The following is a 26,956-nucleotide window of genomic DNA, read 5'->3' on the forward strand; positions in this document are numbered from 1 at the left end:
TCTAAGTAAAACCATGAGCTGAAAATAAATAGCCATACTTTCAGTATCATGGTAACTGATATTTTTTACCTTTTGATATTTCAACAAAAGATGCAAAAATTTAGCTTCAAAAATGATCATTAATTTGACAAAAGTCTTGGAACAGTCCCCTCCCTGAAAAAAGTTTGTGATTTTTTTTTCCCCCTGCGGATTATAAATTATTATCCTGTGAAGCACAAGAACCTGGAAACTTAAAATTCTCATGCTGAATCATATCTTTGGCAATTTCATCTAAACCACAGGAAGTTTTCTAAAAATATCTGCTGCCTTTCCTCCTGCTAAAACTAGTTTAGAGCCTTAAGTTATAAAGAGGTAAAAGTCATGGGTGCCTGTGCACTTCCAGCTAGCAAGAAGCCAATTATTTAATCCTTGAATGAAGCCTCTTCTTTCTCTCTGGGCAAACCATCAATGTTTATTTGTTATTACCATGTACTTGCATAGCACTTCACAGCTTACAAAGTGTTTTCCCATACATTACTGCATCTGGCCAGTAAACTTGTAGTAAGAGTCAAAGGAGGAAATTCTGTGTTTCTTTAATGTGAACACTATCTCACAGATGTTAAATTATTTGTCTAGGGGAACAACTGGCAAGTGTCAAAGAAGAGATTCAAACTCTCTCAGAAACAGTTAAGTATATACATTTTTAATAATTCAAAGATGTCTTTCTTCTCTTTTTCACTGCCTTTTCTCAAATGACATCAGAGAAACATTTTTCCATGGGGGACATGTGAGTATTAAGTGTTTGAGATTTCTATTTGTGGCTTTAAAAACAAAAAATGACTTTTTAAAAGAGAATATTAGTTTCAGAGGAAGATAGAAAAGAACTATACTCAAAACTTCATTACAGGGCTTCCCTGGTGGCGCAGTGGTTGAGAGTCCGCCTGCCGATGCAGGGGACACGGGTTTGCGCCCTGGTCCGGGAGATTCCACATTCCGCGGAGCAGCTGGGCCCGTGAGCCATGGCCGCTGAGCCTGCGCATCCCGAGCCTGTGCTCCGCAATGGGAGAGGCCACAACAGTGAGAGGCCCGCGTACCGCGAAAAAAAACAAAAAAACCTTCATTACATCTGAGTACACCAGTATCATTACTAGTTTCATGAGACCAACATCTGCCTGTAACTTCTAATTCTTACCTTATTCTACTTCCACAATATTTGAAAATAAGTTACGTCTGAAAATCATTACATAAAACGACCACAAAAATATAGTGTCCCAGTAATAGTGGGAAAAAAAAAATCAAAGAAACTCAAAAATACAGGAGTTGATTAAAAAAAAAAATTCTAGAAGGTTGACTTTTAGAATTGTTAATGAGACAACTGAAAACACCTTTCAAAGCAAGTCTCAGGGAATAATTTGGGTAACCCAATATTACGAAGTGATTACTTAAAAAACGTAAAGATAACCTACATGAGAAGTCCTTAGGAGACTGTAAGTATAATTAATTTGCGTAGCTAAAAAAAGAAAAAAATGAATACATATTACAAGAAACTAAAACCAATAATCAATGTCTTTAAGTATTAAAAAAAATGGAAAAATGGTGAGACCACTCAATGTCATTGGAGAGCCACTGGTTTTGTTTCAGGATTAAAGTGAAATACAGAGAGCATTGCTTCTGCTTGTCCTATCTTCATCTAACAGCCTACAGGTGGCCTCTTTCAGTATTCTGAGTCACCGAAACACCGGAGATATACAACTAAAAGGAAAAGAAATTAACAAAATCCCAAGCCTGACTGCATAAATGTTGAGCTTATTTTAACGGTCTGTCACCTTACAAGGCAGACTTTCTTATAGGTCTATATAGTCTTAGAACTTGGGAGTATAAGGCATGATGTACAGCTTCAAGTTATCTGTAGGATAAAGAAAGGTGAAAGGGAAAAAAAAAACTTGAAAGGCTGAGGTAGATCCCTAGAGACAGAATATATTAGTAAACTCATGTTGGGAAGAGTAATCTAATCTATATAGATCTATGAGGCCTAACATTTCAAGGTCAAAGTAGAAAAGATCTTACCCTTTTATTTCTCTCACTCTCTACTCTTCTCCCCACATCTCTCCTGACTTTTTTTTATCTTGTATTTTTAAAAAAATTTTTTAACATCTTTATTGGAGTATAATTGCTTTACAATGGTGTTAGTTTCTGCTTTATAACAAAGTGAATCAGGTATACATATACATACATCCCCATATCCCCTCCCTCTTGCGTCTCCCTCCCACACTCCCTATCCCGCCCCTCTAGGTGGTCACAAAGCACGGAGCTGATCTCCCTGTGCTATGCGGCTGCTTCCCACTAGCTATCTATTTTACATTTGGTAGTGTATGTATGTCCATGCCACTCTCTCACTTCCTCCCAGCTTACCCTTCCCCCTCCCCTACCTTGTATCTTAATTGGGATTTTTCTACTTCTTGCCCTCACAAATCTTCCCCTCCACTAATTTATTAAAAATTGAGAATATGGATGTAAACGTTTTATGCAGTTATATTCATATGCTCTTGTCCTCAACTACATGCTTCTGGTTCTTAAAAGTTGCCACATGGTATTAGGAGAAAGAGTGTTGAAGTCAACCAGAAAATCAATGTTGAGCCACAGGTCTGCCACTACCTATTTTTGTGACCATGGGCAAATAACTTTTCAAAAAAAAAGAACTAAAATGTCTTTATCCAAAATTTAGACATATAGACAAATTTAGACAAAATTTAGACTTAGTATAGGTAGTTTTATGGTTTTTCCACATATTAAGGCAAGTGCAAAATTAAAGTAGATGAGGTTACTCAAGACATCTACCTTTTTGTTTAATTGTTGAAATTTCTGTTTCCACTTGGTTTTAAAGTAGATTTGTTCAAATCAGGATACAAAGGTGACATTTGCATTTACTTTGTTACTAAAGCCTCTTTTAATGTATAGGGTCCCCCTCCTTTTCCTTGCAATTTGTTAAACAAAGCCAAGTCATTTATCCTGTAGAATTCCCTGTGTTCCGGATTTTGTTGATTGTATTCCCATGGTGTTCTGTAACATGTTCTTTTTTGCTGTGTTCTTCCCATTAATGGGTAGATCTAGGGGCTTGATCAGATTCAGGCTTTTTTTTTTTTCCCTGTCAAGACACTTCATAGGTGGTGCTGGGTACTTTTTCATTGAGCTGTATTAGAAGACACATCATTAAGATTAACCAATGAGTTCATCAGGTGCTGCCATTCAGATCCATTCATCCAAGGTTCCTCATCAGCTTTTCAATTAATAGATTCAGCTGCCACTGATGTGCATTGCCTAGCTCTTGCCAATTCACTAGGAATTTAAAAATGGTGATATTCTAACAATACTCCTTCTGCATACTAACTAGAACAATTCTACAAATTCTTCCCCTCAGTTATTTGATTATCCTGGGGGTAAGGCAGGATAAATGCTTCTTTCTCTCCAGGTTTCCAGTTTTCAGAATAATTCCTCAACATCTTTCCAAAGGTAACTGAGTTGTTTTGTTTTTGTTCACGTTTATCATTTTGAATGCATAGGTTACATATTTAATGAATTTCATTGCATTTCAGTTATTATCCTTATTTATCATCATATTACTCCATGTATATATCGCCAGTGGTTTAAAGTCCCTGCAGTTGGATCTTGAGCGTCTGAGAAAACATCTTTGAGTTTCCGAAAGCTCTCTTGCTTTGGTGATATTGAGGTATTAAGTTTTTAGATGTGAAATTTTTGTTGGAGGAGAAAATGCCTAATGTGCATGGCTGAATCAAATGATATCTCTCACAAAATAAGCTGGGGCAAGTAGGCTGCGGTACAGATGAAACAAGTTTGGCCACCCGTTGCTAACTTTTGAAATTAGTATAACCACAGTTTATTATTGTTCATTATATTATTCTCTTGTATACATCTGAAAAATTCCATAATTAAGTTCTCTATCCCATTTTAGTAGTAAAAGTTTAAAAAGTCACCAACTACTACAGAAAAACAGAAGGAAACAAACACACGTTAAGTTCGGATCACACCCAACCAGATAGTTTCTGAAAATTATATCAAAATATATGCAAGAGGAAAAAAAAACCTTATCTATATAACCCCACTTTCCATTCAAGAAAAAGCTGTATATTTGAAGTTAAGAGATAGTCTGAAAAGTGTGATTCTTAAAGTATTCTTTATTAAGATCATTAAAAGTTGTAGAAACAACTTTATATTATAAAGGCACAGGGAGACAGTTCTGATAAAATATTCAAATTAAGCAGTAACTTACAGTACAAAAGACAATTTTAATGCACATACAAACCCCAAATGTCTGATTCAAAAATATTTTACTGCGTCTATTAATGGGCAATGATTAAAAATATAAATTGCTGCTGTATAATAAATATCTGATAGTGAACATCTTGATAGCAAAGTGAACAAAATATTTATTGCTTTTCACATACATATTTTTCCCTGTAATTTTAAATTCCTAATTCTTTTACTATCTTCTCCTCAACTTTTCCAAAGATAAAAGAAATTACACGTAATCTCATGGGGGAAATGGTAGTCATAAAAAACTACCTCAAGTTGCAATCACTGTTGGCAGTGTTTTCTCACTTCCTGTTCTGCAATCACAATCACTCTTCCCAAAAGTAAGATAAATGTCTGCTAAACCACAGAAAGACAACTCCTCTAATGACTGGCATTCTAAGGTTTGTAATGAATACTTATCAAATATAAAAGGTGCTCCATTTTGAAAATGTGTATTTTATTTGAAGTTTTGAGTAAGAGGCGAATGTTTGACACGTAATTTTACCTACCCCCCTCAAAAGTTTTCCGAAGTTGTAAAACGTCAGCTTAGTATGTAATGTACTGATGTATAAAAATTAACTTTACAACGAAGAGATCTTACCCTTCTTCCAGTTTTTAAACTGGGATTAACTTTATTGATTTCCTCCTGCTCTTTTTGTAGCAACCCAGTTGTAGATGGTACAGGTAGAACTTCCATCACAACAGTAAAATAACATGAAAGCATGATTCCAATTTAATGAATGCTCTTTCAACTTAAGAAATACCCACATTAAAGTCTTTGATAATCATTTTAAAGTTACTTAACCGTATGTCACGTTCAGACAGTGTGTAGCAGCTAGTAATGTACCTGGCACAGAGCTGATGCTCAATAAATAGTTGCTGAATGAATGAAAAAGAAAAGAAAAACTTGGCTTTGGTTGTGCATATTTAATCACTTTCTGATTAGAGTAAGGTCAGTCTAGAACTAAATACTGCACACTACACCAAACTTAGCGGTAAACAAAAGTTGTAATTTCAAACAGAAAAATATCACCTACGTTAGTGATAGCCAATTTATATATATATTGTAACTTTAAAAAACAGCCCACAGAAATCTCACATGTTTAACTTTTACCCAATACTTAAATTTGATGTTTTTTATGGTTAACAACTGGGTAATGAAGATCAAGTTGGACAGATTGGCTAAACCTGTCTGCTTTATAGTAAGAATTATTAGTCCATCAATAAATAAAAAGTTATGATGCTATACTAAACTCAAACAATGACTACCACGTTGACTTTTGCAAAACTACCAATGAATAAAAGGTACGACATCTTTAAGTTACATATGTTTGGAAGCAGTAGCTTAACTTTTCAATGTAAAAGAATAATCAGGAAGATATGAATTTAATAATGACAGAGTTGAAGTACTGGAAGTAGGATAGTAAAAATAGGTAGATGACCAATTTTAAAATCTAACCATAGGACTAGGTCTAGTATTTCTTTGGCATATGCATTACTATCCTGGAATAGTTAGCATTTAAAAACTACTGGGTTTTTTTTTCCCCTCAATCAAATTAACATCAAGGTATAGATTGCTAGTATACTCTTAAAGCCTTTTAAGGGACAAAAAATGACATTTTGCAACATATGCCAAAGTTCATGTTTAGTGTACACTTATAATTTATTGGCATAGAGGGATGTAACTGTTAAACAACCTTAAATGATCTCATGCAATGGTGAAACCACAGAAAGTGGGAAGAAATGTATTTACATAATAAAATATTCAGCTTTCTGAAAAAACAGTAAACCTGGGAATCCTGCCCTAACGGTAAATGTATACCTTACAGCACTGAATGAAAACTAGCCCAGATATAAATGAATACCTTTAGTAACCTGAATGTGTAAAATTTAATTAAAAACATAAAAATGGGAAAAAAAAAACCAAACCTACACATCAGAAGGAAAAAGTAGCCTATAAAACAGGCCAATCTAACTTGACATTCAAAGTAAATACAAGAGATTCACAAAATCATGATCATAACGCAAACTAAGTCAAGTACCAAGTACCCTTTGATACACAAGCCAATATAACTATCAGACTCATTTCCAATAGCTTAACAATACTCATCAATCCAGTCAGGCATTCAGGGGGTAAAGCGGTTAACGACAGCTCAAGCCTCCAAAGTGTAAGAACAAACTTATTTGCAGAAGCATCATGTGATTTTTTTGAAATTATGTCTTACTTTGATGGATGTTAACATTAAGATCTATCAGTGCAAGTTTATCATCCTCTGAATGTATTACTTCCAAATTTCATTTTTCCAGATAATTTTTGGTGGTTTCGTTTTAGCCAGTGCTATTTAAATGAAGAAAAGCAAAGAAAACTTCACCATAGACTACCTCACATTGTTACTTAATTGTGCTAGATATTCACGCAGTTCTTTTGCAGCCTGGAATCTGCCATAGCGCTTCTTTGGGTTGGCGCACTCATCCAGCAAGGCCTCTAGTCGGCCATCTTTGGCAATTTCACTTGGTGGATCATGAAGCAGTCCTCCAGAGGTGCCACGCCAGGTGGCATGTCTAGATAAGAGGTTCTGACAAACAGCATAATAATTGTGGTCCACAGTGGCACGAGCACAAAGAATTTCTTTTGAAAATGATAAGCAAGCTTCCTTATCACAGTCATCAAATTTGCTTTCATACCATACATCCCAATTTTCAGGTTTATCTGTGAAAAGCGAAAAAGGAGAAAGAGAAAAATACATTTTAAGAGAGTTTTCATTGTTTCCCAAAATGTAACATTTGACTAATTAACACAGTATTTGTTCTTAAAATTGTATAACATTAAACACTTAAATATATTAATTTATATACAAACGTTTATTAGGAGTCCACCAATGCCAGGCAGAAGGATCAGAAAAGGTCCCTGCTACTAAAAGGTTCAGCGTAGAGTGAAACTCTCCATGATACAGAGAAAGTGCCACACAGAAGTATGACATAGTGCGACGTGAGTACAGAGGATGCAGTACCTGTGCCTGGGGCTGCAGAAAGCTGCACAGAGGAGAACAACTGATTTAGGTCTTGAAAGATAAGCAAGTCTGAAAAGCAAAGAGGGAAAACAGCATGCTAAGCCCAGGGTACAATATGTACGAAGGCATGGATTTAAGGGATTGGTCCGGCTGGTTCAGGAAACAGTAAATTCACTGTGGCTAGAGCATGAGACAGATAACTGGGGAGGAGGTACAGATAAGACTAGAAAATAGTTTGTACCTTGGATGGTCATGACCATGATTTGTCTAATAGAAACGTAAATCTGGGCTGAAGACTGGAGGGACTAAGATGGTCTAGGAAAAAAAGCCAGACTGTAGAAACATTTGAGAAAAAAATTAACAGGGAAGTGTATGAGTAAAGTCTGAGGTTCTAACTAGATGACAAGATAGACACTATTAACATAATGTTAATATTTTATACATATATACAGAGTAATATAAAGTAGCTGTGAGGTATTCAGTGGAAAGGTTCATTCAAGAAACTAAAAGGCCACTGTAGCTGAAGCATTAAGGGCAGTGGAGGGATGTTAAAAATGAAGCAGAACAGCTCCAAGTCACACAGATTATTCTCTGGTAAGGAGTTCGAATTTTACTCGAAGAACCATGGGAAGTCATTAAAAGCATTAAGCAAAGAGTGCTAAGATCAGATTTATGTTTTAAAAAAGGAACTACCTGAATAGAAGGAAACCAAAGGAGGAAAGAATTTCAGAAAGTTGTTACTAATCAGTCACTTCACCAAGTTGCCAACTGGGTGGTTGCAGATGGTAATGCAGTCAGGTTTAATGGGCTGAGAAATGAATGGAGGCTGAGGAAGCAGAGACAGGCAGTAAGCAGTACTTTTAAAAATGCTGGGAAAGCAGAAAAGAATCTTATGCATACTTGTTTTGGGGAAGGTAAGAAAAATTGGATTTTAAGGAGGAGGGTAGAAAGTTGAAGAAGATAACTGATGCAACAGTTTCTCAAGGAAGGATCTATTCTGTTTGAAAAAAAATGAATGTGTATTGTTTTTACTAGTTTAGATGATAAAGGGAAGGACATTGAGGGAGTTGCCACAACAAAATCACAATTTCCCTGTAAAGGTCATTTACAAGAGTTCAGAAAAGAGGGTGAATAACTAAATATGGCCTTTTGCCAAGTGTCTATTTAGACACCCCTACCATGAGACATTTGAAAAGAATTAGCCAGAGCTAAAGTAGCACTGGAGCTCACTGTATGAAATGCGAGAATACAGCAGCTATATTGTATTCATTCAAGGTCAGGAATTAGTTGGTATAAAACTGTAACATGTATTCCAGGAATGCTCACATTAAAAAGAAAAAAAAAATTCAAAAATATTATTTTTACGAATACTGGAATAAAAGTGTTTTAAAGTTTAGGCAAGTTGCACAACTCTGAATATAATAAAACCACTGAATTGTACACTTTGAAAAAGAAAAGCATGGTGTAAGCTGCTACAACATTCACAAATGTAGGAAGAGATAAGTAGGAAATGAAGCACTCCAGAGCATGGCATCCACTCCCCATGAAAGGATGTACATGGCAGGTCAAGAAATAATCAGAAAGTAGTTTGGTGAGTATGGAATCAGATCAAGGCACTGAGAAAAATAAAGTATTTAACAAGATCAAGCTGATGTAAAAAGTATAAACCTAATAGACTGCTGTTACATTCACTGCATTCCGTAGGTGCCACAAATTTTTGGTCTCTTCATCAACAGACCCCCATATGACATGAGGGGATTAAGAATACAAAACCTTCACCATGGAATAACAACCCTTCGGGATTTTTTTTTACTAAGTACATTAGTTATAGAACTACAGGCTTTGTCCCTGAAACTTTAAAATTCCTATGACACTTAATTTTCAAAACACTTCGGCCATTGTGCCCACCTATCCTTTGAAGAGCTCATAAATAAACGGAAAGCAAAGTTTTGGATGAGACGTAATAATGTCAAACCAAAGTTAGAGTTCTGCAGTGCTAGGAATCATCTAAATGGTTAAAAAGAAAAAAAAAATCACTGAAGAGGCCTCACGGAAAAATGAAACACAGAATATCGCTGTAAGAGACTCCACAGAAAAATATGGACTCCACAAAAGCAGTATAGTCTCTCTGGTGGCCTTTAACTATATAAAAACTTAATTCTGCATTAGATCCTAAACCACAGTATAAAGCATGAAAAAGACGTGTATACACACATACACACACACACACACACACACACAGAGTATATCTGCGTCCATTTGAACCTGAAGGATATTTTCTAAATAAGGACAAACTGTGACTAAGAGTACAAGCGTAAGTATAATAAATCAGTATTTGTTTACTGATACTGGTCAAATAAAACAAAGAAAGATGCAAGGTTGCCCTCTAAGGAGAAAATTAAAAGTTTGCTTCACATAAATGTAAACATTATTTTGACACAGAGAAAATCTAAAAGTTATAATACTTACTTTGTCTAATTAACCTTTTGTCAGCAACCAAAACATTTTCAGCATCCACAATGATCACCTTCCCATCTCTAGGACCAACTGCAAAATTGTCAAAGCTGACGTCCAGGAGGTAGAGTGCAAATTCAAAGTCATTGTTTGTCAGCTGCTCTGCTATTTCCATTAATTGCCAAGCGAGGTCAACTCGTTTCTCCCATGGTGCATTAAAGTAACTCCACAGTTCTTCTCCAACATAATTTACAGCCACCATTCTTCCACAAGCTCCAAGATATTTTGCAAATGGCCAACCTTCATCAGATGGAAAACTCTACAAAAGAATTATCTTATTATAAGAGATTCTGATGAAGATATCCTAGGTCTAGCCCAGATCCTCCGTAGGGATTTCTATTAGGTATGAGCTTGGATTTTCTTTTTATATTCAATAGTTCAATAGAGATCAACTTTTTTTTTCTTTCTTTCTTTCTTGAAGTATAGTTGATTTACATTCAGTTATACATATATACACACTCTTTTTTTAAATATTATTTTCCATTATGGTTTATCTTAGGATACTGAATATAGCTCCCTGTGCTATACAGTAGGATCTTGCTGTTTATCCATTCTATATGTAATAGTTTGCATCTGCTAACCCCAAACTTCCAGTCCATCTCCCCCACTCCTTCCCTTCCCCTTGGCAACCACATGTCTGTTCTCAATGTCTGTGAGTAACTTTATTTCTTCTTTAACTCATACCGTTACCATGGACATGAAAATTTTTTAACAGATTACACTATAAAGCTAAAATAAAGTAAGTCTTTCTTATCAAAATCTCAGAACCAAATTGATCAACAAGACACAAGACACCTTCTTTATTACCAGATCTAAAAGTATGTATGCTTTCCTTTATCTTTTTGACTCCTGTTAAGTACAATCAACCAATCCTTTCTTCTGAATGAACAGGACTACTGTAGGCCTATTAGCCAGCAAGTGTTTACCAGGCACCAGGCACTGTGTTATGCTGGAAGAGTGAACTACACAGTCTCTAAAATAAAAATTTTAGAAGAAAAGACATGTACCAAACAAATAATTATGTGTGCTAAGTGTTAGTTACTAAAAGGTGGTACAGGTCCTAAGAAAGTCTTTAATAGGGGCCTTATCTAGTCCAGAGGAAAGCAGGGGTGGAATTCAAGGATTCTTGGGAAGTATCTTCTATCTATACCCAAAGGTTGGTAAAGAGCAATCTGATAACCTATCAATACAATCTCTACTCCAAGTACCTCTGGTCCCAAGTTAGTCTTGCTTCCCTTTCCAATGCCATCACATTGTCTATTCACCTTAAACCCAACTTCAAAATTATTTATTCTCCTAATCTGGGCAAGATTTTCTAATGGATTTTATAACTACTAGGAAGATTAACATCCTAAAACAAAAATCTTCCAAATCTTGAAAACAAGTCATTTTCAACCTAAGTAAAATGGCAGGCTTATTCTAAGGTACTCACTCTCCAAAGCTAAAACACCCAACTACAAGATGAGCAATGCAGTGCAAAAGGGTGATAAGTATTGTTTTAAACAACTTTTTGGAAGATCACATGACCAGAGGCGTTTTTTAAGAGACATTTTTCAGTCTAGTACCTTTCCTTAAGTTGGGGGAAGAAATTATATAAAGATGATGTTTACACAAACTTCAGGGGAAACAAAGCAAAACACTACAGAATATAAATGTAGCCTACTTCTATTGCTAAAAATTGAACAATCTGCATACAAGAGCTGGAGATGAGGCTCTTCTTGGGCCTCTCAAGAAAAGTAAGTAATTCTACCCTGAGCTTTTATAAAATTGACAAAACTCAGTAATACCCTTACATTAAAACTTTTATCAACTTTAAAACAAAAAAGATTTTTAGAACCAAACTTCATCCATAATTACCTATGTTCATTTGTGTTTCCTTTCAACACTATCAATGTACAATAACTGTATTTGTTCTTGGTACATATACCTTTTTTTCTTTTAAATTTTAAGATCTGGAGTTTTGTGATAAAATACTAATTATGTAAATTAAAAATTTAGATATGATAGCATGAATCTTTAAATATAGTAAATGAATTGATTCAATTTTGTTCAGAGACGATATCTACTGATTCTTTAATAATTAGAGGAAAATGCGTTTTTAATCTTATTACCTGAGATTTTAAAATTTCTTGTGGGCAATGGGAAGAGTGACAGATTGCTCATGTCCAATGTGACATGCAAAAACTGCTAACCACATGTTATTTTCAACCTTTCCTCCCAACTTAAAATACCTCCACAAACTTGAAAATTTATTTAGACAAAATGATTACAAAAGATTTAACTATTTCCCAGTATTCATGTATAAAACCTGACATATAAATGAAAGCACTGAAAATACATAAATATGTGAGATTACATAGTTTTGTCATGCAAAAAGTAAATGAAAAAACTCCTCCATACACTATTGGTATATTATTCACATGCCACATTGTAGAACAGATACAAACTTATCTTTGTGAAAATAAAATGGTCTTTGACAACAGGAGAAAAGGGAACCCTGCCAACCTCTGCACATGTATAAATGCCTCCTTGTTTTTGGAGGCTTTCCAACTGGCAAACGACAGTCAGATATACACTTCATTACTCAAGTCCCTCATGGAAGACGATAAAATATATGAACAAATGTCATACTGAGCAACTTTACATTCATACAGTAATTTCTGACAACGTTAACGGAAATCCTGTTATACCTCATTTTAAGAAGAGCACTACAATTCTTTCATACAGTTTAAATGCTTCAAGGAAGCCAAAATATTTATAATTTGTATTTAAAACAATTCTGGCTTAGGATCAAATTACCATGATGAAGGAGAGTTTGAGAGACAAACTTTTAAGATGTTACTGCTTGGATTTATTAAATATTATCAAGCAATAAGAAACACAACTTCTGACTTCCTGACTACCCAACTCGCACAGTGCACAAAACCACAGTAACTAAGATAAGAAGTATACTGCTGAGGTCCACATTTTTTTTCTTTAAACAAAATCTTAAAATCAGATTTTCAAACTGCCTAGCACAACAGGCACACAATTTAAAGTAACCTGAAATAAAATGCGTGTATTTCATTTTTATTTCTATTTTTACTTTATTTTTTATTGAAGTATAGTTGATTTACAATATTGTGTTAGTTTCAATTGTAAAGCACAGTGATTCAGTTATACATATATATCCTTTTCCAGATTCTTTTCCCTTATAGGTTATTACAAAATATTGCGCATATTTCCCGATGCTATACTGTAGGTCCTTGTTGGTTATCTATTTTATATATAGTAGTGTGCACATGTTAATCCGAACCTCCTAATTTATCCCTCGCCCCCCTTCCCCTTTGGTAACCATAAGTTTGCTTTCGAAGTCTGTGAGTCTCCTTCTGTTTTGGAAATAAGTTCATTTGTATCTTTTTTTTTTTTTTTTTAAGATTCCACATACAAGCAATATCAATATGACATTTGTCTTTCTCTGTCTGGCTTACTTCACTTAGTATGATAATCTCTAGGTCCATCCATGTTGCTGCAAATGGCATTATTTCATTCTTTTTTATGGCTGAGTAATATTCCGCTGTGTATATATACATCTTCTTTATCCATTCATCTATTGGGGGACATTTAGGTTGCTTCTACATCTCAGCTATTGTAAATAGTGCTGCAACGAGGGGTACATGTATCTTTTTGAATTTATGGTTTTCTCTGGATATATGCCCAGGAGTAGGATTGCAGGATCATATGGTAACTCTTATTAGCTTTTTAAAGAACCTCCATACTGTTCTCCATAGTGGCTGCACCAAATTACATTCCCACCAACAGTGTAGGAGGGTTCCCTTTTCTCCACACCTTCTCCAGCATTTATCGTTTGCAGATTTTTTGATGATGGTCATTCTGACTGGTGTGAGGTGGTACTTCATTACAGTTTTGATTTGCATTTCTCTAATAATTAGTGATGTTGAGCATCTTTTCATGTGCCTTTTGACCATCTGTATGTCTTCTCTGGAGAAATGTCTACTTAGATCTTCTGTCCATTTTTTATTGGGTTGTTTTTTTTTCTGATATTGAGCTGTATAAGAAAATGTGTGTATTTTACAGGATTATTTACTACTGAAAAAATGTGTACAAACACTTTTCATGTGAAGGAAAGAGACTTTCAACCTGGAATGGTTTAAATTCTAATTGGATTGGAGGTACTACAATTAACTGTTCAGGGCTTTTCACCAGGCTTGAATGTATATGTCATAAAGTGTAGTATGTGAAGTTTTTATAACTATTAGTCTAAGATTACACAAAGGCACATAATAGTTACAAAACAATATATTTACTACTCTATTACTGGTTTTTTTTATATTGGGTGGGTGACTACCCAAAGAAAGTCTACAGAGTATTATTACCAATTTAAAAATTAAAAACGGAAATTTAAGTATCACGTCAAACATGCTTACTCTAAGATTTAAAGCAACATTAAATGTCTTCACTGTTAATTTACATAATAAAAGGTACTGTGAATATGAAACCTAAGATAAATCATCATGTCTAGGTATCTTTTAGCTTAAAGCCAAGGTTTCGGAAACAAACAAAACCACTAGGATCATCTTCATTTTATGAGAAAATAAAATGAAGGTGACATAAAACATATATCAATAAAGAGAAAATTTATTTTATACTCTTTAAGGTACATAACATTTCATAAAATTTCTGTATTTAAAGGGTAAAACAGTATATGAACAGAAAAATGGACTTGATATCACAAGTCTAGCTTTTGAGTTTCACCTTCACCTCTGCATCTCACTAGCTGTGTGATGGTGGCAAAGCCAAAACTTTTTAGAGCTTTAGTCTCTTCCTCTGTAAAACTGGAATAATATTTGTCCCATATTCATCAGGGCAATGTAAGATCAAAGAAAAAAGTATGAAATGTACAATTTACTACTGCTTTATAAAGAACTGCTTACCAAAACATTTTTATACTTCCTGTTTAAATCTTCCTATTTATATAAGTCCAGACGTTCATCAATAGAGGTGCTTGTTTGCAAACCGCCTATTGAAAAGGCATCTATAAATAATGAACACCTTCCAAACGTAGCCAAGAACCACTAAACTAGAAATCTATCTTCACTGTCCTCTAGTAGTTTTTAATTTACAAAGGAATGTATAAATTAGTTACCAAACTTTAAAAAGGCTCAATACTATGAGAAATGTATAGGGCATCCACAAGGACTAAAAATATAAAAAATTTAAAACTTGGTAATATGTATAAACACAGCATTGTAATTTGATTTTCATTTATAATAGGTAAGCACCACAAAATAGCTATTTTATAGCCATTTATTATCTCACAACATTCCATTAAAAGGAATGTAACTTTGCAGTTCGCCTAAGAAGGAAATATGTTACAAGACTGGCTCTTTTTTTAAAAATTCTAAAAGCTGACATAACTATCACACATCTATTGATCAAAACCAAATGTCATGACACTTTATGTGACCAATAAATGGGATGTGAAATCTAAGAATTCTAGATTTGGAGGGTACCTGAGTTGTAAGTACAGTTCAACTTTATCAGCATAGTTTAAGTGATTTGCCTCAAGTCACACAGGTAGTTAAGAGGTGAACTCAGGCTAATACAACCCCTCAATCCAATATCCCTCTGTTTCAGAAGTTTTCAGATTTTGGAAAGGTGACAGTACGTATATTTCATACTCATATTATGCAATGCCTCAAGGAGAGTCTGGGGTAGCACCTCACAAGAAAACATATTACACTGCAAAAACACTATAAGCTTATTCATCCTAAGTGGGATAAAGCACATAAATTACCTTGTGTTTTCACATTTGTTTGTTTTTAATTTGACGAAACCTACTTTTCTTCAGATTTTTAAATTTGGAATTACAGATAAGGGATTGTAGGTCAACCCACATTTCATTGAGTACTACAAGCAGCTGGAGTAAAGGCAGTGAGACAGTTACTGCAGAATGAAAAAATATAAATCTTGAATTAAAAAATCCTAGATCTAGCCTAACTCCATCATGAAATGCTAAGTAAAGAGCTGTAAATAAAACATAGTCCCTGTTCTAAGGAAGGCTTTTTAGCCTGAGTTAGGAAGATGATTATTAAACATGTGTAAGTAATAAATTACGGAATTTGTTGCAAATTACAGAAAAGTATACAATATGTTGGGAAAGAAGAGTAGGGATCTATTTTAGATGGTGTGGTAAAGGGCAGCCTCTCTAAGGAAGTGCCACTTAGGGAGAGATCTAAAGGATGAGTATAATACTACGTAGACTGGGGATGAGGCAGTTTAGAATGTTGGAGGCATATGTTAGAGCCAGAAACTGTCCTCTCAGAACTGAAAAAAAGTCCAAAGCAGCTGCAGTGAAATGAGGAGGGAATTGCTTGAGGTAATGGAGTCTGGAGAGGGAGGTAGGGATCAGACTTCTGTAAGTTGGGACTTAAGAACAAAACACAAATTCCTCAACATGGTCCACATGCCATGAAAAAACAAAGTATGTGTCCAAGCCTTAACATTCAGAAACATCTTACTTACTGGAGTTTGTCAATATCCTGTGGTATATAACATCATTCCGAAAAACAAGTTTTTACAATATCACAATATCCTTTAATCAATAGCCATTGTCCTACCAGATTAATTACATCATTTTATTCTATTATGTCAGAACACAGTCCTAAAAAAGGAGATATGGGATGTATAAGAAAAACTGATAGAACAAAGTAAGGTCAGCTCTAAAAAGTTTGTGTTCTATTATCTTTTTCTCTCCTTACATGACCAAAAGTAGTTTGCATACTAAGTTTAAAAGATATGAATTCCTTTTATACAAAAAACATAAAATATTTTATAGTCATTTATTATCTCACAACATTCCATTAAAAGGAATATAACTTTGCAGTTCGCCTAAGAAGGAAATGTGTTACAAGAATGGCTCTTTTTTTTTAAAGGAGAAAATTCCTAGTAAAAAGACACTGACTTGAAAAAAAAATCCATTAATAGTCAAAACATGCAATCTAAAATCTAGTTAACAGGTTTTCTAAAGAACTGGCATTTCTACACGTACACGCAAATTTAAACTTGAGAACATTTTTAGGAAGTAAATTAACAAAAGCATAGAAAATGCTTAAAGGTTCCATTTGAGCTTCAAAATTATTTTTAAAAGCCAAAATTTGAACAAAATCCCATTGTAGTAACGCATGTTGTAACAGCTGTTCATAGAGATTAGTCAAATGCACTGGTGACAGACTAATGTGTTCACAGTTTTGTGAACTGTCTGGAGGGAAAATATAGTAAAATTACTGGGATGATTTAATGGTTACCTAATTTTTGATAAAATTTCTCTAAGACCTCAGCTTCTTAATTTATACTGCCAAATAGTGGCCAAAATCCATCGCAAATACTATAGAATCTTAATAATCTCAAGATTTTCAAGTCACAGGATATGTTCCATTTATTTCATTAAATAATTTTCTGAATGCCATTTCCACCCACCTAGAATTCCAACAATATTAAGCAATGCCTTGAAAATAGCATGGTTGTGTTATTTCACTGAATATCATGTCCACCAGCTGTATCTAAAATTGGAAACTAACGTCAAAACACATCAAAAACAAAAAATCTACTAAGTTTAACAGAAATAACTCATCTTTTAGAATGAGTAGCTTAAGAAATGCTCTCCCACACCAAAAAAAATCACTTGGCCACAAATTTTAAATGTAAAATTTTAAATATTTAACTAGTCTCAACTTACCCTTTCTTACCTCATGAGAACCAGCAACTGTGATCCATGTTTCTAAGTTGAAAGATATACCTAGAAACACTATACTCAAATATTTACTTTCAGTAAAACAAAATGTCAAATAAAGAAAAAAAAAAGATATAAGCAGCTTCTTTTGAACCCAATAACCTACATTACTTTCTTTAGTCAAGACCTGATTTCTTTAAAAAGTCTGCCAATAGAACAATACTAACTTCCCCCATTCCCTTTAACTGAATTAACACAGCCCTTCAGAAGTAAAGCAAAATACCTGCTAGGAACATACTATCTCTGCATTAAATACTTGGTGCCTGGTTTTAGATTTGTATTCCCGTTGTCTTAACTATATCATAGCCAAAACAAAACTCTTGGTTTCCCCTACTCCAACAGCCATTCCATCTCTGGGCTTCCTCATCAACAGTTGCTCGGACCAAAAACCCTGGAGGTATCTTATTTTTCTCTTTCCCTCATACTGTAACCAATCCCAATCAAGTCCTGTCAGCTATTTCTCCAAAACATATTGGGTCTAACAGCTTTTCATAACCTCAGTTGCAACCACCTTAATACAAACCACCAAGCTTTCTCCTACAAACCAGTGCAAAAGCCTTTCTGATTGATTCCTGTCTTATTTCTTATAACCCATTCTCCACAAATCAGGCCCTACTAAAAACAATTCTACTGTTTCCCAGCGCTCTGAAAACAAAATTCTAAACTCATTAAGCATGTTTCCAAGGCCCTACGGGATATGGACCTTGCCTACTTCTATGATCTTGTGTTCTACCATGCTTTGCTACTCCCATGCTTGATCCTGTTGGGGCCTCTGAATTTTGTCATACCTCTTGCTTAAAAACACTCTGCCCTCAGAACTTTGCATCACTGGCTTTTTCTCATCATTCGCACCTCAGCTAAAATGTCACTAAATTCTGACCACCAAATTTAAAATTCTATCCCCAATCCAATTCTCCATCATACGAATCTGCTTTGTTCTTTTCATAGCATGTAAAATCTAAGATTACCTTGTTCTCTATTTGCTGCCCACATCTAATGCCCCAGAAAGCAAAGACTGCACAAACTGTGCCCTGACATGTCATCTTTACTGTATCCTAAGGGCATATAGGTCAGTTCCCAGTACTACAGAGCAATGCTACGGAATTCCTGTCAGATCTTTTCAGTTCATAGTTAAAATTCCAAATGAGCACCTTAATTATGAAGACCCTTAAACATCAAACTTACCTCAAATAATAAATCCTCTAACATTCTGTCTCAGAGTCTAAGAATGTCTAGAAATAACCCAGACTTAACCTCTAGTTTTAAAATTATCATTCATCAATGTACTAAACAAAATTATTAAGCTTAATAATGACTTACAGAGAAAAATTAAACTACTTGCTTTGTATTAGTGAATCCTTACGAAAAACCATGTTTCGTACAATATTCACTCTATTCATCATATGGGACAAATCCTTAACCCCCTTTTAATTACTATTCCAAAAAAACTATAGCCTGAAGCAGCAGCTACATAGGTATTTATGATGTGTGTATGTGTATGTAAGGGCGGTGACATTTGAACATTTGCCACAGGAAGAGTAAAATTTACATATTTCTAAAATATCAACACAGTGTACTAAGGAAGTTTACTATAGATGTCTAAAACTGGAATAAGCTGATTTGCAAAGTAATAATATACTGTAAAAAACTTCACAAATAAGGATATTTTGCGTATATTATCTGAATAATCCTATCTCCTTTAAAATAATCCTTTCGGGGCTTCCCTGGTGGCGCAGTGGTTGAGAGTCTGCCTGCTGATGCAGGGGACATGGGTTCGTGCCCCAGTCCGGGAAGATCCCACATGCCGCGGAGCGGCTGGGCCCGTGAGCCATGGCCGCTGAGCCTGCGCGTCCGGAGCCTGTGCTCCGCAACGGGAGAGGCCACAACAGTGAGAGGCCCACGTACCGCAAAAAAAAAAATAATAAAAATAAATAAATAAAATAATCCTTTTGATCAGTATTAACATTCCCATTTTACTGATTAAAAAACTCAGGCTCTGAAACATTAAGGGACTTGTTCATTGCCACCCAACAGCTTTGTGGTAGTACAGAACGTTATCTCAATACCATCCTCACCACACCTCCTGGGCCCCCCCAAACCCCCACCTCCCAAATCTTCGGGCAAAATCCCATTTATCCTCAGAATTCAATTCCTCTGTGAAATCTTCCCTGGTATCCATTCTTATGAAGATACACCCAGATGTCCCTCCCTAAATAAGTCATCTGACAGGGTGCACAATATCCTTTTTTTTTGTAGGGCTTATTATGATAGCATAATAATTAATGGTAATTAGTCATTTATATACCTACCTCCTACACAGCTAAGCTACTTAGTAGCTGCCTAGAAAGGTTTCAGTCCAAATGCCTTATAACAGACTATTTAGCAAATGAGGAAACAAAATTCAGTTCTTCTGACTCTAAGTCTAGGGCTATGTAAGTCCAAAGAGTTTCCGGGTATTTTACAGATAACTTCCTCCTATAATCTACAAAAAGACATAAAAATTGGATAAAAAATTTGATTACATAAGTTAAAACCTTTCAAAGTCTATGACCAGGATGAATAACTATCCTCATCTTACACCAATAATTTACAGTCTCAAGACAGTTTACGATCATGTACTAAAGTTCACTGCATGTATAGGAAAAATGCAGGGCTTATATTCTAAGCCCATGTTAGTTTCATATATACAAAATGAGTGCGTAAAGAAAGAAAACGTGTCAGCATTCTGTGAAGAGTCAGCAGCAATAACTGCAATATAGGAAGTAGACCAGAGACATAAGCCAGAAAATCAGAATAAAAACCAGCCTGATGAGCCACTGAGAAACTGACCACCTATGTCCAGAAAGTAGATCCCCCAAAAGTAAGCTTTCTACCCCCCACCAACATATGTGAGGAATATGTGCTGATGCAAGCAATGGAAATATGAGGGAAAATAGTTCAAAGATTAGACAAAAGTACAGAAAGGATCTCAGAACTAATAATAGTCAAATGATATGAACATATCCAGAAAATAGGCTAGGGTGTCAAATGATTTTGCTCCACTGATCTGGAAGTGGTGCTTTCCTATGGGTAACTGTCTGTTTCTATAATCTTTCCAAAATAAAAGTCTCCTTCTTTTTTGGACCTGAGTTACACAGATTTTATTATTTTTCTTTGCTTTGTCAGGAAGCACAATCAAGTGTCAATGAAACCTCAGATAAAAAGCAAGAAAAACAGGAAAAAAAAAACCCTCTAGATTTAAGCTCATTCATTTATTAGATAAAAAGCGCTCTACTCAGAACTACCTAGTCAGAACCATCTCTGAAGCCTAAATAGGGGAGTGCAGGAGTGTGGTTACTACAGCAGCAGCCAGGAGGAGAGAAGGGGGTAGCCCCTTAAACTGTTGCTTGAAAAGAAATTCCCGTGACAAAGTCTGGAACATCCTTTCTAGGTGCCAATACCCCACAAGACCCTTAGCTACCTTTAGCTCCAGATTTGTTTCCTTTAAAGGCAGTCTCGAATTTTGATTTGTTTTAATCTGATTTCATGTGTGTAAAAATTTGTGGCTAGGAAGACAAGCTTGAAAAAGGACTATCTATCCTGGCCTCCAACCCATAGCAGGGATCAAGTACAAAAACGCCTAACTCCCTTTTATAAGAGCTTAAACCCACCAGTTTAAAGTCAAGCTCAGAAGAATAATTTCTCAAGTCGAGAGTTTGAGAGTCACAGGATGTTGGGGCTGAAAAGAATTTAATCCAATAGTCTTACTTTATAGCTAAGTAAAGGGAGTCCCATAAAAAGTTTATCAACTGGTCCAAAGTAAGACAATTAGATAAATGGCCATAATCTTTTGTTACATCAAAAACTGCATCTTAGTGCATCTTAAAAGTACATTCTTTTCCTACAGAAATTATTCTTAAGGACAAAAACAACAACATTCACTCAAAGTTTAATTATAAAATTCATCTTGTAATGTAGGAATGGAATAAATCAGTGTAATTAAAGATATGGTTGATATTCAGAAGCAAAACTATTTTTAAGGTGATTCATATTCCAAACAAGCTTCAAAACCACTAATCAAATGCATTGGATAATTAAGTCACTTACTTATTTAATATCTAAGCACTCTAATTATTGAGTGCTTACTATGCATGAGGCACTATATAAAATGCTTTCAATGTATTATGTCATTTATAAGAATAGAAATGAAAAGTTTAAAATTTATAGCTTAAACAATGATAGTTACACACTGTAAATATTAAAGAAATCCCATTAAAACCATGATTCAGAAAATTTAAGACAAAGTTCTACAAATATAATAAGACAAACTCCCACCTCCTTGCCCCAAACAACCAAGAGCTTTCTTATTTCTATAAACAAGACCATCTTCACTATCTCCAAGTCATAACGTCAGAGAGACAATTTGGGCCTCAGGAAATCCAGACAGCATTTTTTTCCCTTATACACACAATTTTTATAAATTCAAGGATAAGTAAGTACAAATACTGGTAGAAATTTTATCAGTAACAGAAAATACCCTACTATCTTGCCAAATACTTCAACACCTCAATTTCCGACTATTCCAAAAATGCCATATGAATATTACAAAGTTCCTCTCCACATTTTTTTCCAGTAAGATTAGCATACTTGTAATTAAAATATACCTCTGGGTGAAGTAAAAATGTGAAGAGAAAAAGTAGAAAATAAAGATTCTAGCATTATCTTGTTGCTTGATGCTTATAAAAATTTTTTACAAGATAATTCTATGGCAGAACAACTTTCCTTAGAATTAGATAAGCTGCTGAAGCTGAAGGCTAGTAAAACTATCTAACAATGGGAAGAGAGTTGTACTTCTGTATCATTTCATATTGGGAAATCTATACTACAAATCTGTATGTCCAAAACATATCTTGCAGACATTTAATACCATTCATGTCTCCTTTCAAGGCATAATAGAAACTTCAGTTTGTTACTGTTTCTTAAAATCAGAAGATGCATGTTTAACGGGTTAAATTAATATATTTTTCATTTTCTTCTTTAGTACCTTATCAAAAGAGATTTTTAAATGTTTATTTTTGGAAGCATGTTTCCTACATTGGAACTTTTCTTAAGAATAGCTTGATGAATTCAATCCAAAAGACTTTTTCTCTCAAGTAGTTAATCTGGGGGCAATATAAGAAAAATCTAGTTTGTTATCAACTGTCCAAAAATTCAATAAGTAGCTCCCTCTCCTGGAAAAAAAAAAAAGCAAGTTCCTCTTCAAGCTGTAAAACACACACTTGTACCCTTAAAAATAGTTTTTAAAAATACATGAACCCCAAAATATATAGAGAGCCAAATCTGAGTGAGTTTTTCTACCATTATCAATTACTATCCCAATACTACCATAAACAGCTGTTAACAGTTTCACAGAAACCTGTATAAATACTAAAATTGTGTATGTCTGTCTAGCTAACAAAAAGTAATGAACATCATGATGTGACTCAGTGTTTAACAATCTTTGTACTTGACCAAAGAATTTTGAGATTCCTTTCACTTCACTGGTTTTATACTGTCATCAAATTTTAATTATATTGTTCATACTTAACTCATTAGTTTTTACCAAAGATTAAGTGGCTCTATAAAGTAAGTAGCAGCTCTATGAAGACCTTCTATTTAAAAATAAGTCTTCTTATTCTACTTGTTTGCTCAACAGTTTAAAAAAAAATACCAATGACTGACTGGTATTAAAGACCCCAAATTTATATTTCACACAGCATGTAAACAGCTATAGAACTAAATTAAAATTTCAAGTTACAAATATCACAGTCAACAATGTTGATACAGATAATACCTCACATACTGAAAACAAACTCTTATCCTATAACCCACCTAGCAACCTGCTCACTGCAATTGTGTCAAGTAAGCTTAAATCACAAAAATATAACTGATTTTTTAAAAAAGTTTATCACTAAAGATGAAAACAGAAGAAAAAGTTTAAGCGAAGAGTTCATCAGAAAACAAGATATACATACACTTGACTGTCTCAACTATAAAGTAAACTGAAAATACCAAGACAACTTCAAGCTTCAAAAACATGTAAGTTTCCCAAATAAAGCAGATTTACTTTAGTGCAAATGTCAACGTTTCTCATATTAAAATGCATACATTTATAGAACTGGATATACAACGTTCTTAAAATACTGGTTCTAATATAAGTAAACTGATAAAAACCTTTCAATATGAAGCCACTATTTTAGTTGCAGAAAATGTGTATTACTAAGATAGCTCTTTACTAAATTGTTGGGTCCCAGAGAATTTGAGAGACTATCTGCTAAGCAAACCATACTGCTAGAGCTTTCTCCAGGGACTAACCTTGCTAACATAAACATCTATTTCTCACAGAGAAAAAGCAGCTTAAATGGAAAAAAACTTTCAAATCAAATGTGCGTATCGTAAGTATGGACTTAAACTTTAGAGGCTGACTAGTTTTGGAACTACCGAATAATGTAATTTCTTCGTGGAAAGTTTAACCAGTTTTATATACCATTCACTATTAAAGAGAAGCATTTAATATACAATCTGTACTTTAAATGACCCGTTACATACATCCTAGGACGACTTAAAATTTACTACGGTTTTGTTGGAGGCAAAGTATTTATTTTGCGTTAAAATTATTTGGCTGAACTTATCAAACGATGCTGGCTTCTCTTAGTTAAGTTGGGCAGCGGAGAACTTGAGAAAAGCCAGCAATATAAATGAATACTGCACATTCCTATTGATGCACTTCAGAATTAAAAAAAATGCAACCCTGTAAAAACCCCCCAGCCATCAGTGACATTCTTAGCAGCCCGAAAGGGCGTGAAGTATTCAAAATTACTTGTGATTAATTCTACGTCATGTTTTTTTCCCTTTGTATTTGAAATACAGCACAACTGTTATGGAAAATGAGCAAGGTAACTTTCCCTGCGGTTATCGGGCTAGATCAAAACCCCAACAGTTGTAACCACTATCCAAGGACACTGCACTAAAGGCGAGTGGGAATGTGGATAAACTCAGCAACTTTTCCCAAGGTAAACACAGTTTTGAGAGGTTCTGTTTTCTTTTTGGCTGTCACCACCAGTAAAAAGATCCCAACCTACTCCCCCAAACGGCTCGTTTGGTTTCAAAATAAAGTCACGAGAGAACCAATAAGTCAGCTAGAAGAGAGATGACTCTCCTTTCCCTGTTTTCTAACCCTGGCCTAACATTTCACCTTCCTGCAGCCAAATTACCGCATGAATAGAGCAGGTCACAGGATCAGGATGAAAATGTCCGTCTTGGCCTTAAAGCCTCGCAGCCCCAAGTCCAATGGGCCTTACTTTTTCCTCTTTCTAATCCCACCCAAAGCACGGCTCGCAGACTGAACCCACCCCGGACCCCGGTGTCCATTCTCTGACCTCATCCTCCCGAGTCTGTCCCCAAATTGGCGGCCCCAATGATGTGCCAGGTGAATGAGCTAAGGAATAAAACAAAGACAGACTTTGGGGCCGAAGCGAGGCCAGCCGCGCGGGGTGCTGAAGACGAGACCAAACGCGGTACAGAAACACTGGAGAACTAAGAAAGGTCCAAGGGCTCGTGAACACACTGCGCCGCGGAAGCGCAAGCCCCGGCGGATCAAAGCAGAAAGGCAGGGAGGAGAACCGAAAGAAACGGCGGAGAGACATTTTGCGAGCGTACAAGACGCGCTCCCTCTGGCGTTGAAGGATCCGCAGTCAGACCCGAGATGCGCCCGCGCCCAGCTGAGAAGAGCAGACTCTCCAGCAGCCGGGTCGCCCTCCGCGATCCCTCACAGCGCCAGGGGTCCCCCAAGCGCCGCCCCCTCCCCACGCCCGCCGCCTCGCCTCGCCGCGCCGCACCGGGTCCTGACCCGGCGACGGGCGCGGGAGGTGCCGCTTCTCCGGACTCCCGTTCCCCGGGCGGCCCTCCCGGCAGGACGCCCCCGGCCCGGGCTCCGCGCCTACCTGTAGCACCAGCGGCTCGGGGTTGAAGGCCAGGGTCAGCAGCAGCTGCATGCGCTCCGAGTCCTTGAGGTTGCGGAGCAGGAAGCTGCCCGAGTCCTTGGTCTCGGCGTAGCGGCGCACCAGGCGGTCGAGCAAACGCTGCGAGGGGCAGTGCACCAGGTCGGACCAGCCCTCCACCGCCTCCGGCGTGAGCAGCCGCACGTCGCCGTTGAGGCGCGCGAACTCGGTGCGGGGCATGGCCTGGAGCAGGTCGCAGCGGGGCCGGCCGGTGGCCCGCTTGCAGATGCTCTGGTCGAGCTGCGCCAGCTCGCGCTGCGAGCCGAGGCGCTTGAGGACCACTCGGCGGCGGCCGCCCTCACGGGGCTCGCCGTACTGCGCGAAGTAGACGTTCTTCACGTTGAGGAAGTCCAACAGGCGCAGGCGGCCCCACGCCTCGAACACCACCTGCCCGTTGAGGAAGCGGCGGCACCAGCTCGTGCCGAAGCACGCCGGGCACTTATTGAGCTGCAGGAAGCGCCGGTCGGCCAGCTCGTTGCGCTGCCAAGAGGCGAGCAGCGACGGCGAGTGCAGCACCATCAGCACCAACAGGCTGCCCAGCGCCGCCAGCTTCAGCGAGCGGGACAGGCGGCCCAGCTTCGGAGGCACCAGGCGCCACATCCCGCCCTCCGCCCGTCCGCCCGCTCCCGGAGGGCGAGGGCACCCCCGGGGCGCCCCCGCCGCGCCGAAACCCGGAGAGTGACTGGCAGGGTCCCCCGGGCGAGAAAAGGAGCGAGGGCGCAGGCTGGGGCGGAAGGCGGAGTAGGTGTGTTGAGAGAGAGAGAGAGAGAGACGCGGAGCGGGAAGGAGCCGACCGGAGCAGGCTGCGACTTCTCCCAGTCACTAGTCTCCACAACTCTCGAGCTCCCTCCTCCGAGCTCCCCGCCCTCCGACTCCGGCGGCGCCTCCTCCAAGCCAGTCAAGTTATACAGCAGCAGGAGGGGGAGGGAGCTCGGGGACCTGACGGCCGCGCGGCCGCGTCCGCCCGTGTGCGCGCACGCGCTCTTGTTGCTTGGGGCGCGAAAGCTGTTGCGCTGGTGGCCGCCCGTCGAGCGAATGGGGTCTCTAATAAGAGGAAAGGAGGGACTCACGGAAGGGGATGAGAAGCTGGAATGTCTCACATCGAAAAGTAGCAACAGTGTAGGAAGGTGGGAAGGATGAGGTGCCCGCACGTCCCTGACGCCGCATGCCCTAGTTCGTGCGCGAAGGCTCTCCTGAGGGAGGGAGAGGGGGGCCGGAGGGCGGGGCTGGCGGGGCGGAGCGAGCGCGTCGTGCACCGCCCGGAAAGCGTAAGCGCGGGCTCCCAGGGGCGGCTTTGGGGGAGCGGGGCCCGACCCCATAGGGGCGGAGCT

General features: G+C 37.3%; 2 protein-coding genes across 4 annotated transcripts in view; one reads left to right on the plus strand and one right to left on the minus strand.

The window, feature by feature from the left end:
- Positions 1 to 4,168: 4,168 nt before the first annotated feature.
- On the minus strand, positions 4,169 to 26,736 carry DIPK2A (divergent protein kinase domain 2A). Of its 2 annotated transcripts, none has more exons than XM_029215047.1 (3): positions 25,569 to 26,736; positions 9,771 to 10,074; positions 4,169 to 7,000 (listed from the first exon to the last, which is right to left on the minus strand). In XM_029215047.1, exons 1-3 carry the CDS (start codon positions 26,223 to 26,225, stop codon positions 6,669 to 6,671), a joined length of 1,293 nt encoding a protein of 430 aa, XP_029070880.1. In that variant the 5' UTR covers positions 26,226 to 26,736; the 3' UTR covers positions 4,169 to 6,668. The 2 variants fall into 2 exon arrangements, with proteins under 2 accessions (XP_029070880.1, XP_029070881.1); XM_029215048.1 differs by lacking the exon at positions 25,569 to 26,736 and adding an exon at positions 25,088 to 25,123.
- The window catches only part of SLC9A9 (solute carrier family 9 member A9), a 667,550-nt gene continuing 667,216 nt past the window's right edge, over positions 26,623 to 26,956 (plus strand). For both annotated transcript variants that reach the window (XM_029215042.1, XM_029215041.1), the window contains exon 1: positions 26,623 to 26,752. The gene's annotated coding sequence lies outside the window, so the exon portion shown is untranslated. The remainder of the gene's footprint in view (positions 26,753 to 26,956) is intronic.

The sequence above is a fragment of the Monodon monoceros genome, unplaced genomic scaffold (genome assembly GCF_005190385.1).
Source record: "Monodon monoceros isolate NGI ecotype Baffin Bay Population unplaced genomic scaffold, NGI_Narwhal_1 Super_Scaffold_11, whole genome shotgun sequence".
Classification (NCBI taxonomy): Eukaryota; Metazoa; Chordata; class Mammalia; order Artiodactyla; family Monodontidae; genus Monodon; species Monodon monoceros.

Bases quoted from the DNA above. Each gene is read 5' to 3' on its own strand.
- DIPK2A (XM_029215047.1), bottom strand. From the start codon at position 26,225: ATGTGGCGCCTGGTGCCTCCGAAGCTGGGCCGCCTGTCCCGCTCGCTG. The intron at 10,075-25,568 runs GTAGGCGCGGAG...ATTCTTTTGTAG, and splicing joins CCGAGCCGCTGGTGCTACAG to AGTTTTCCATCTGATGAAGG. The intron at 7,001-9,770 runs GTAAGTATTATA...CGCTTTTCACAG, and splicing joins CAAAAGGTTAATTAGACAAA to ATAAACCTGAAAATTGGGAT.